Source organism: Glossina fuscipes, unplaced genomic scaffold (genome assembly GCF_014805625.2).
Source record: "Glossina fuscipes isolate IAEA_lab_2018 unplaced genomic scaffold, Yale_Gfus_2 28, whole genome shotgun sequence".
NCBI lineage: Eukaryota > Metazoa > Arthropoda > Insecta > Diptera > Glossinidae > Glossina > Glossina fuscipes.
Genome location: NW_023998423.1, coordinates 14,988,866 through 15,001,880, shown reverse-complemented (window position 1 = coordinate 15,001,880; position 13,015 = coordinate 14,988,866). Strand labels below are relative to the sequence as shown.

Below are 13,015 nucleotides of genomic sequence, written 5' to 3'. Positions count from 1 at the left end.
TGTGGTGCAGGGATATATTCAGTCTGCGCAGACGTATGCAGCAGGCAGAAAGACATGAGATAGATCCATATTTTCATAATTGATCTAAGCTGGTTTGTCTGCCTGTGTATCCGTCCGTCTGTCCGCCTTGTATTCTTGCGTTCAACTAACAAGTCGGAGCTGTTCAGATAATTTGATGACATTTAATAGACCGAACCGTTGTGGCCCAAGGACAAACATTACTGAAAATGGTTCGGATCAGACCACATCTTGAACCACTTCGCATATAAGATCGGTCCTTGGCCCCACTATAACTTGTTTAATTGTTCAACTTAGGTGTTCTAACGACGAGTTATACACAGGTGATCGAATCTTGTGAGGTCTAATGATTTCCAAAATTGTCTATCATATCTTCAAGAATTTCTCGGCATAGCTCACTAAATGCTTTTGTTAATATACAACAGCTTTATTTAAAACAACTAAGAAAGCTTTATTCTGCTGGGGAAGCATGCTTTTCAGCATAGTAACATCAATACATAATAGAGGTGCTTTCAGTTAACTGCCTCCTCTGGGCGTGCCCCGTGTTGGATTTGGCCCATTTTTAATATCAACCCACGTCCAAGAACTTTATATGTCTCTGTCAAATATGAGGTCGATGAGCGATTAAACCCTTAAACTCATTTTAACCCTTTGTTCGCTTTTGATGCGATGGAAACAAACAACTAAAACTCAACAATGACTGCGGTTAAGCCTCGACTGTACAGATCTACCGTTTGCGGAAGGAAGTGAACAAAAACTAAAGTTGAAAAATATAATTTTCGTCAAGTAATAACTTAAAAAGTTATTTGTAATGAATTATAGACGGTCGAGTGAAAACGCAACGAGAACATCTAAACTGAAGCTATACACCCGATATACTTTTGTTTGTATTAGTTGTTAGTTGGTAATATTATATATAAATAACTCATAGAATAACGTGCAGACATATGATCACTATTAGCGAATCCATATTGTCTTTAGACAGCATCGTTCTTCAAACGAATTCTGTCAAAATTTCATGACATTCCGAGGATTAGTTTGCAAATCATAGATGCTTAAGTGACGCTACACACGAAATTCTGATTTTTCCATTGTTTTGAAAGACAAACGTAGCCTCATTAACATGAATTCGTCAATAGCGGTGACGTCTATTTGTTGTCCTACGAACTGACTAAATGTTATATGCGTATATACATACATAAATACACATTTTTATATGTACGTACGGAGGGTAAAATTTGTGCATCACATAAAATATTCAGATTCGTTATGAATATATTGGAGTTCTTTCAGCTTTTACTAAGTTATTTGTCAGTTGAGATATGTCGTTAATATAACAATCGAGTCATCTCTAATCGCTTCTTTCTCAGTAACCATGGCAATATCATCAACATTCTCTTTCTCAAGATTTGCTTATATCGCGACGCTACTAGTAATCGCATAATCGCATTGTTACTAATTCTTGTTCGCGGACATTTACTTCGTTGACCCTTGAAAACAAAAATAATTTGTAAAAACTTAACTTTTTTTTTTCTTCGCTAACGACTCCAACACGAAGGTATAATAATTTTGCTATTCTCTCTACTATGGAATGCTATCCTCAATTGTATAAAGCGGATGTAGTATGCGTGCGATTAGCTGTTAGAAACTTCTTTTTTTAAAACAAAATCTTTTCTGGAAGTTAATTAACTTTTCTACGCAATCCAAGATCTTTGATATTGTCCTTTAGTCATAAATGTCAGTTAAGTTCTTTAGTTTCATATTAACATGACGTAAAATAGATTAGACATGCATTTGTCTTATTTATCTCAGTGATTTGATGCACAAGTCACGTACCCTTACAATCTAAACCACAATCAGAAGTAAGAAGAATTTCGAGTAATGAAAAAAAATTGTTCTTTAAAACTTTTCTACTTTGTAAGCAGAACTCTTACTACTTTACAGTAATAGTTGTGCTTATTTTAGTTAGTTTTAGTTAGTATGTGGTTTTGCAATTAAGTTTATTGTTTTCCAGAATATATTTGATTCCTATATATACATTGTATAAATAATTGAAATATTCTTGAAGCTTCACCAGAAACTGACAGCAGCAGCCCTACAGACATCATCGAATAATAGCTAATACGAGACGGTGCTTATTTAGATATTAATTTTTACTCTTTGAATATGAAATTTTATTAATTAATAATTTCAAATTTTAAATAATTTTAAATAAAATTAATTTCTTTGTTTTCATTATGCTTTCTCTTCAATGTATTCTCTTTCTCTCTCTCTCTTTCTGTCTCTTTCTGTCTCGCTTCTTCAATTTGAAAGTAATTCAATTAAATTAACTTCTGACACGTTCGACATGCTCGCATCAAATTTGAAATCTTTTATTTATGCGATTATACATGCGATGTATCTCCCTATACGTATACTAAATTTTCCCTTATATAAAAAATATCACTCATACGACTCGCGTTTACTATAATACACAGACTTATGGCTTTGTATGACAAGTATTCTTTTGTTATATGAAAAATTCCGTTTTCCTTGAAACTCACTAAAGCGAGAGTTAAAATGAAAAAATTATTATATGTGTGATCATATGAGCCTGTGAGTGTGTGTGTGTGTGTGTGTGTGTGTGTGTGTGTGTGTATGTGTATGTATGTATGTTTTTACGTTATTTGTTATTAAGTTTACAAATTTCTTTAGAGTTTCAGATACTTTTGTGAATGTCAACAAGTCCTCCATACATATTAGTGTTACTTAGATGTGAAGTGAAAAATTTCTTGTACACGAAGTATACGCTAAAGTAATTTAATATTGCGAAGAGGATGTGACTGGTGCTGTGTTGGTTGATGAATTTGAAATTGAAATCTTTCGCTGTAGATGAAATTGAGCCTTCATATTAATAGCAGAAGCATTTTAACTTAATAAATGGTTTTCAGTTTGGTAACACCCCTTCTTTTGACTCTCTGACACTTTTTACGTTCTTTACGGTTTTTAATGTTTCTGGCAAGTGTGTGAAATTGTTAAATTATTTGATTATAAAATTTATTTAGTAAAATTTAACAAAAGCTGCCATAATTTCTAATTTATGAATAAAACCGTCAGCAAAGAGTATTAAGTAGAAAATCCCTTTTTTTTATTTAATACTTCAGCGTACAGAAGAGAAGCGGAGTATATAAGTGTACGTAAAAATGATTTGGTCGCTGGCACTTTTTAGATTTTCTTTTAACAATTCACTTGAAAATCATTTAAGTTTGAAGTACTTTATGTAACACAAAGAAAAATATTTGAAAGATTTCAATATTTTCGAAACGAATTGCAAGTGTTTGGTCTGTCCAATCGCTGATTGTATTAACGACAGGGATTGTAGGGACTTTTATGTGTATTGTGCCAACACTTCGAATGAATCTATTATAGTACAATTTGTGAATGGGCAATTGGCGGTGCGAAAGAGACGTATGGACGAACAATCTGATGTTCTAACGCGTCTAAAGAAGACGATAAATATGGTGGAAAGTGTTATCGGACCGGCGAAAAATTATATAGATAAACGGATGTACACGTATGGAGCGCAAACTACACGTATGCACGCGCTACTCATCCTGTGGTCAAGTAAATGTTGTGCCCTTGAAACTAATAAAAATGACAGAAATCAGTACTCCAAGCATCGTCTTAAACGAAATATGCTCCTCTTAGGTCAAATTCTTGGTTGCTTTCGTTCTATTTACCTTATGGTTAAGTAGAAATCGCCCTACGTCTACTTACGTTTGTCTAACTCTGAAACTTTTCAAAAGAAAGATTATCTTTTTGCCGGTAATTCTGTTATGGATCCTAGCTATCTAGGTAGTAAGCATGCAAAAATTCGACTCAAGTCAAGTGTAAATTTTTTTCTATTTTTTTTTTTTTTGTTTCTTTCCGCAACTTCACTGTCACTCCATCAGTTGTGCCAAAAAATGAATCGTATAATAAAGTCAGTTTGTGTGTATGTATATGAAGTTTATTATTATTTCATAATTTATATATATATATATATATATATATGCATGAGCGGGCTTAAATATAAGTGAGGAGAAAACAATGTCTTCTACCACTACTGCCAAATATATAAATCATTTAAAATCTCTGACTTTATATTATTTTTTTCCTTTCTCTCTTCAGATAACCGTAACGACAAAGTAGAGGAAATCACACCAAAGCGTTTTACTACCACCTCTAATCTTAAACTGAAACCAACAGCCGCTGATGATTACACGGAATATACATGCCAAGCAAAGCATAAGGCTTTGGCGCCTGACATGCCCATGCGCTCCATCGTGCAACTGTCCGTTTTGTGTAAGTGAAATTTTATGACAATATAACAATTGAAATTATAAACGTAGACGTGCAAATGTACAAAAATTATATATATATATATATATATATATCTGTACATGTGTTTATATACATTTACATGTCTAAGCGCATAATAAGTTATCTATAAAGTATTGAGCCCAATAACGTTGACAGTTTGTACTCTTGATAATACTGGAATAGCGAAGATTAAACTTCAAGTAAAATAGGTGAGCTTTATACGGTGTCTTTGTAAAATTTGCCCGGCTTGATTATAGACTTACGCTTAAAAAAGTCATGGATGCGTGTGTGGCGGCTTTTTCCACTAAACCTTCGAGTTCTTTCCTCAAATTTCCACTTGACTTAACTTCTTCTACTGATAATCTTAGAAGAAGATGAAAGCCTCAAGAGTCTATGCTTAGCCCTTCACTTAAGCCGAGTTCCTCGTTAAAAGAGAAAAGAAAATCGGTAAGAGTGGAATAGAATGAAAGGACAAGATTAACTACATGATTTACATTATAAGCTATCAACTGCTAGCTTAAGAGAATCAAGACGAAGTACATCACTTGTTATGCTTAAGGTGAAACTAAGATTCCGGGCAAACATCTGCCAGCTTAAGGGAATCAAATGAATGAGCAAGATGCAATGCGTCGCGTACTATGCTCCAGAAGATCAATTAACATTACGAGCTATCACCTGCGAGCGTACAAGATGATTCTCAGACACCATACCTCTTAGTTGACTGATTTTTCTTTCAATAAACGACTTGGATGACCGGCAAAAGCAATGCATATTTCCAATGACTTTTCTCTTGTCTAAGCTTATCTTCTTGATAAAATATCGAAAGTTTTCGATTAGCAAGTTGTCTTGAATATATTGAATTTGAAGGACCTTTTCTTTCTACGATTTTTGTATAAGCGACACCTAAGGTGTAAGAGTTAGTTCGGTCTGCATTAACATAAGTTCTTTTCATCCGCAAATCGTATTACATGCGTTTGTGTGTTAATTTTTACCCTTAAAGTGGGGATTTTGAAGACACAAGATTCCCACTACTTTTTTTACAACATGTATGCAAGTATTGTTTATTTTTACTTTTACTACATGGCTACGTATGCGTTCACATGCTGATGAGTTTTGTATTTTAATAATTTGGGATTTAGCGTTTATTAAGCAAACTCGGTGCTAGTGAGAAAATTTGCATATTTCAAATATAATAATAAATGCTTTGGCACATTATACTTTGACCAAACATTCATGTGCAAGGGGAGAGAGCGAGCGTGAGAGAGAGAGAAAGGAAGGGAAACGATTTCAGTCTTTTCAAGCTTTACACATGTACACATTTGCGTACATTTGTGTTAATTTAAATCGAGTTACAAAATAACACAAACCATTAAAACTAGTTTTGCATAATTTTTAGGTAAAACTGCAAAAAAAAAAAAAAAAAACATTAAATATGTATAACAATATTTTTACTCTCTTTCTCGCTCCCACTTTTGTTTCTCTATCTTTGAAAAAGGAAAAATATATAATGGATTTAAAACATTTTCAACATTTAAGCTAATAACTAAGCCACAATATAATATGTTTTAAATAATTTAATTTATTACTTGGATATACTCATCATATGAAAATTTTTTCTTTTTTTCTTTAATTAAAAATTTCTTGCTTAGCAGGTTTTTAAGCATTATTTATGGGTATTTTTTATTTTATTTTTTTCTATTTTATTTTTTTTTTGAATTTCTATTTCATTATGATTTATTTGTTGGATGAAAAGTTCTCTCCTCTCCCGTACTACTTTGAACTCTTTCCATTTATAAAAATAATATTAATTAGAAATTTATTTGAAAAGAGCCTCCTTTCATATACATTTAGTGCAACATAAATTTGCTTGAAGGTATACATGCACGCCTATGAGTGCTCGCATGTATGTAACGTCCTGCCACTAACCATTGAAAATCGACTAACTGCCTTTCCGAAAGCTTATGCATGCATTTTGCATGCAAACTCTTTCATATGGGCAAACACATGCTATGTGCTCTGTGCTAAGGGGATCGAATGCAAAATTGGTATAAATGCCAATCGTACACGTTTTAAAATTAATTACGCATCATTTACCAAACTATTTGAATTGTCTCCATAATAATGCTGAACAACGACAATTTAACCCAAAATAATTAATACGAAATTATAAACGAAAATCTGTGAAAATTGTACCGTCAAAATAACTAACCGTCTCCGGTAAAAACCTAACGGCTATAAATAACTTAAATATGCATTTTATTTATAACCAGTCAACATGGTACAGTGGGCCGGGGTTGCACCTTTAAATACCCTACGCCAGCCTACCACCTTTATGTAGCGATTTTTCAAATTAAGGCTTTATATAGGAAGGGGTCAAAAAGTGGTCCGATCCGAGTCGTTTTTAATTGCTATCGCCTTTGAGCGCCGGTGTACTAAGTTCTATCAACAGATATCTAAAAAATTGCGGCCTATAAATTGAACATAAGACGACGGACACATTGACCGACAAGATTCAAAAAGTAATTCTGAATCGATCGTCAAGTTCTTCTGTGTATTGCATATATCCGCTCAAACTTGGTGTAATCATACGCCAAAAGTGATACGGAATACAAATCTTTCTGAAAATGCTCGTGAATCTGCCAAACTCCATCGAAAGTTAGCAGGTAGGTTGTAGTAGGTTGAACATAAAAGCACACGACCGGCACACGGTCCTGCATACGTCCGCACAAACTTCTTATATTCATGTACCATAAGATAAAAAAAAACAAAGAGCCAAATAAGAAAAAGTGGAGGCTTTAATGTTTTAAGCAGATGGTAACAAGCTACACTTATAATAATTTTACGAATGTTTGCAAACTAAACACCGAAATAAATATGTATCGTGATTATCTCATCGAAAATTGCATACCAATTAAAAAGATACTCTGCGAAGCCTCATAGAACATACGATGTTTTTCAACATCGTATATCTGAGGCAGCACAGAGAGCAAGCATCTGACTTTCACACTAAAAAGCAAAGATCTTGACATAAATATGCAAAAGCTTTCAAAGTAATCGATAGAATTATCGGGAGATTTGCTATTTATTCATTTTTGCATTACATAAAATTGATGAGACAAAATACAATAACTCTTTTAATTGTAGATTCAAAGGTTATTTTCTAATTCCCGTAACAGTTTACCTAAAAGGCTTTAGCCCTTTCATCGTCGCTAGTCAACTAGATTCAGAAAGTTACATTAACACTTGAAAGAGCAAATGATACGCAACGCTATACCCCACTGCCATTTTGTAAAACGTGTATACCGTTATTTAATGAAATCCCTAAACAGTTGTCCATTATCTTAGTCTTTTATCGTCTTTTTATTGTTTTTGTGAAATAAATTTTAAATTTGCTATAAAAAGATTTAATCTCTCTGTTCGGGTTCCTTTTATTCCCATCGAGACTTTTTAATGTTGAATGATAAGCAATAATTGACGTAAAGATGTAATCAATTAAAAGCTCACGTTTTATTAATGCATATTAGTTTTCCATTCAACGTTGGTTGGTTGGTTGGTTGGTGGTTGTCCAACTTGTCAAACCTCTAAGTGATAAAAAATGGTTTCTCTAATAATATCCCATTTATTACACTGCTGTCCGGAGAGTTTTTATTATGGTTGTAAAACAAAAAAAAAAAAAACAACAAAAAAAAAAAGATAAGCAGCGAATAATTTTGGCATAAATTTAGGGTTTTCAACTCAATACCTCTCACTTTGTGTACCCCTGGGATAATTGAACTTTTTAAAACTTGCTTATATTTAGGTTTCCAAACTCCTCTGTGTACATATCTATCTATACTATGAATATTGTGAAAATTTATACAAAAATTTTATATCGTTTTTGAATATGAATCCTCTAACTAACTTCACTCTTAATACGTTTGATTATTACTAAAAAAAAAAAGAAAAAAAAAAAAATTGACTTTAAATAATTTATGCTTATGCGTTCTCTAATCTACGTAGAATACATGTGTTTGCATCGTTGCATAGTTACCGGGGCACACAAGCAGATTTATATACCCTATCATGTCATTGATATTTACAAGTAAAATTTCAAATTACAGACGTAGTCATAATTTTCGTGATATTTATTGCGAAAGCATTGCTATGCAACAAATTCAATTTGAAATGGTTGCCGATTGCGGCCGATTTGTGCGCTTAGGATGCATGTTACTAGTAACGGGTAACGGCGGTTGTGTCCGTGGCGACGTTGGTAGATAAATTCAATTATAATAAATTCACCGTAATAAGTGTACGTGCAGTAAACAGCGAGATACATGCAGGTGCTCATTCATTGCTCCATTGCCCCATATGTCCCATATAACATCTGTCGTCTGCAATTTACATTACTCTAAGCGTTTTTCATATACGGTAATAGTTTAAAATGTTTACAATTTTGTCTCCATAACATGCCGGACAATTATGAAATTTTAACAAATTTTTAATTCACAATCATCGGAAATCCTCTAATTGTGGTCATTTTGCGGTTTCCTTCATACCTATATATGAGAAAATCATCCTAACATATACGTAGCATAAGTAATGCAAGTAATGCGTGCGTATCTACGCATATATATATAAATATATATATTTAATTGAAATAAAATTACAACAATAATAATGAAACAACAAAATTTATAGCAAAAGTTGAAAGAGACAAAAAAAAAAAAAAAAAAAAGAAGAAATTACTGTTTTGCTGTCCATTAAATTACTGTCATATTTATTTAACCATGGGCGAGTGAGTTTGAATGTGTGCCAATGCGGTTGTAAGCGATAATAACAGTAACTATCACAACAATTTTTGAAATGATATCTCGGTGACTGAATTTTAATAAATTTGCAAATTTATGCCCGAGGCGAAAGGTAACAAATAAATTCACACTAACCTGGCCAACAATTGGCCACCCACTAGTCTCCCATCTATCCTGCCACGTTATGAGGCCATTCAAATGTGACAACAGATGCTGGAAAAATCCCATTAGGCCTTTTGGAGACACTTTACATACATATCAATATATATATATGTGTAGCGAGCAGTTGGTTATGCATATTTGCACGCATGTGTGATTACGATGTAATGTAAATTCTGCCGGGTATTGACAAAGGTTTGACTATAACTACAATAACGACAACGTAATTATACCCTAATTGAACTTGATGTAAATAATTTTTGATTATATATATATATATGTATATGTATATGTTTTTTTATTACATTATAGTTGACGGTGTTGTTTTTTTTTTTTTGTAAACATTTACACTGTACATACAATAGTAACAATCATCATACAAACATTAATTTAATAAATTAAAATGTTATCGCTCTTAATTGGTTTTTTTTTTTTTTTTTACCCGCAGATCCCCCAGGACCACCATACATACAAGGCTACACTCAGGGCGAGACATTGAGACGCGGCCAAACTGTGGAATTGATATGCAATAGTCGTGGTGGTAATCCACCTGCTCAACTAATATGGTATAAAAATGGTTCCCAGATACGTATGGCTTATCGGTAAGTTGATAATGAATTAGAGAAATAAAAATAAAATTATATTCGGCTCTGACCGAATCTTTTATGCCCATCACTGAAAAAGACAAAAAAAAAAAAAAAGTGGGGACAAGTAAATTTTCATGGGTTTGGCTGATTTTTCCTATTTTTGTAGAATAAAAACTAAAATTTATATCGCATACCTCCTGCAGTTTATGAGTAATAAGCGAAGAGGCGATAAGCGAGTCGCGAGTGTTTACCGCATCGTCGGCCAGTTTGGATGATTTTAAAATCCTTTGGCAAGTTTGCAGGCGATATCTTTATTTTTGCGAATTGGGAGAAAGTTTGCCATAGATGCTATACAATTACGAAGACACACAAATGGACAGATGGACGGACAGGCTTAAATCAATTCAGAGCATGATGCTGATCAAAAATACATATAATTTAGGGCGTCTTTCATTCTTACGACAGGTTGTCGCAAACGTTTTGACGAAATGATTACATCCCACATCTTTCTGCGATGAATATAAAAATAATTATAGAAATTTTATGCGATTATTGATTCATTAGTGTAATCTGCAATTGATGTTAAGGAATTGCGTACATTTTTTATATTTTTAATAAACTAAACGATGGCTCTTAACTGACTACCGAGCATTGGGAGAAGTGCATTCAAGTACACAAAATTGATGACATTCTATTAATATTCAAGAGAAGCTAACATCATCTCTTCGTCTTAAAAAAGCGAAGCAATTCCAAACAGATTAGTTTGTCTCTTGAGCTATTAAGCAAAAAATAAAAAGTGGAAAACTTATATAAGGCTAATGGTCAACGAACTTAGTTAAAAAATTCTTCATCTTTATTATAAAGAGACTAAAGTTATTTAGGTCCATGTTATTAACGATTTAGTTAAATGAAAATACAAAGAGATTTTGAATGAAAAGCCAAAATTTATTTATTTATTTATTCCACTTATACAAGAAACTCAACTAAAAATTTTGACAGTCGAGTTCAACTTAACTCAACTTAAAGTAAATCTTAAATTAATTAGTATTAAAACTTACCGTAAGTATAATAAAACAAATAAGAAGGAAAAAAAGATAAAAAGCATGTACACAACTAGCATAGAGCCACACCCACAACCGGTACAAGACCAAATTGCGATTGAAACCCTACGCCATCGCAAACATGCATAGCATGCATGTCGTAGCACTTTACTTCTATGAAATGAAGTGAAAACATATTTTGACAGTGGCTTTGATTTTTTGATAGCAAGATCAAGACAATTCTTATGTCAAACATTACAAAACAATCGATTCAAACGACACAGTGTATTAAACGTGCACTCCAGAGGAACTGCAATAGGCGAGCGTCCAGGCATTTATTAATCAATCTGTCAGTTCGGGTATAGCTATTATCAAATCGGTTTTACGTAATCGATTTAAATGCCTAACCTCGTTTGCATATATGAACAACTACACGGATCCGATACAACCTATATGCGTGAAGTTGACACGGGCTGAGTGTAATTGTCATAATAACATGTTTTCGGCATGCGGTTAGATCGTCACAAATAAATTTATTTTACTACTGATCTTCTCCATTGCTTAACCTTAAAGGATAGCGTTACGTAATAGATATCTGAACAGAGATCTTAAAGGGACTTTAGTTTCTAGAAAGGGATTCCGACAATACGTTTCGGAGATAGTGAATGATTCGCATTTGATGTTAAAACTTGAATCTGGGATAAAATAGATCTTTCTATGTAGTAAATGTTCAAGTGCACTTGCATTGGAAAAATAACGGAACATTTTTAATTTAACACATTGATCGACATAAACGCTATAACATCTAAATTTTGGTTTACATCTGCTTTTATATAATTTAAATATAAATATAATAATTAGTAGAAAAATTAGCCCCAAGTCCACAATTATATCCTGACTACCCATACCAATAGGAAGCATTTCTACTCAGATTTCGAGTATCGCAGCTACTTTTAAAATAAATTGACTGTTAATTTTTTCTTTTTAGCAAAACTTTTACTATCCGTCAGTGTATTAGAGAAAGCCACAAACGCACAACACCTTTTATTAAGCCAAAGCATAATCTGATAGCTGTATACCGTTTTTGTAAAGCGACACCACTATCGCTCGAATGGATTATTATTTGTTCGTTGTTGAACTTGCAGCACTGAATGTAGTTCTCACAAAAACGCGCAGAGCTTATATTAAACTGTGTTACAGTCTTGAAAAAGCATCCTCAAAAACTGATAAGAAAACTTATTTATCTCGTAAACTTTTGTACAAACAATGAGGCTGTCGCAACTTTTAGGATGAGAAGGCAAAGGAATGGCAGCTAAAAAAATAACATGTAAAGAAGTTATAATCGTCAATATCCGAATCTGTTATATACATTAACTTGCTTTGTTTCTCAAAAAAAGGGAGAGCTAAGGAAAAAAAATGTTGATGCTTTACAATGACCTACTTTTGTGCGGTTACAATAGGATCACTCACACATGAAATATAAGTGAAAGTTTTTATCGCTCTATGTGTTGCAACTGCAACTGACAATAAAGTGTTCCTAGTTTACATTGTCCGGTGGTCGTGTGCTTTGGGCGATTTCGTCCTTCTGCGCACCAGAACTTCTAACGTTTCTGCGAATATCTAAATTTTTGCGAATATTTTTGGCACAGACACACAGAGAAACGAACAGGAACGGAAGAACATAACTAATTGAAATCAAAATTTTATGCGTATCAAGTATATATATATATATATCTATATATATATACTATATAAGATCGCTAAAGCTTCCTTCTGGATATTGAAACCGTTTCAATAATATGAATAAGCCTCTGATCTTCGATGGCGAGTACAAAAAGCAAACTTGTTAAGAGAGATTCTTTCGAATGCCATAGGATCTGATAAAAGTAAGTGCTCTGCAATCAAATGCTCGCCTCAAATGATCGCCTATGATCCGAATTTAATTGTATGGCAGTTGGCGAAGGAGTTGAATATGAATCGATTTGCGAACTTTTGACAAAAGATGTAACCAAATCGAAACTCTATACTTGGATCTTGGATCTGTTTCTCACACATTAAGTGTTGATTGAGACGTGTCTTGTTT

The 13,015-nt window shown here is 33.1% G+C and overlaps 1 protein-coding gene across 8 annotated transcripts in view; it reads left to right on the top strand.

Annotated features, from left to right (window-relative positions):
• The window catches only part of LOC119636214 (nephrin), a 324,897-nt gene that overhangs the window by 105,665 nt on the left and 206,217 nt on the right, over nucleotides 1–13,015 (top strand). For all 8 annotated transcript variants that reach the window (XM_038031458.1, XM_038031450.1, XM_038031451.1 and 5 more), the window contains 2 exons: nucleotides 4,168–4,341; nucleotides 9,754–9,907. In XM_038031458.1, the coding sequence (XP_037887386.1) occupies nucleotides 4,168–4,341; nucleotides 9,754–9,907 (328 nt within the window). The remainder of the gene's footprint in view (nucleotides 1–4,167; nucleotides 4,342–9,753; nucleotides 9,908–13,015) is intronic.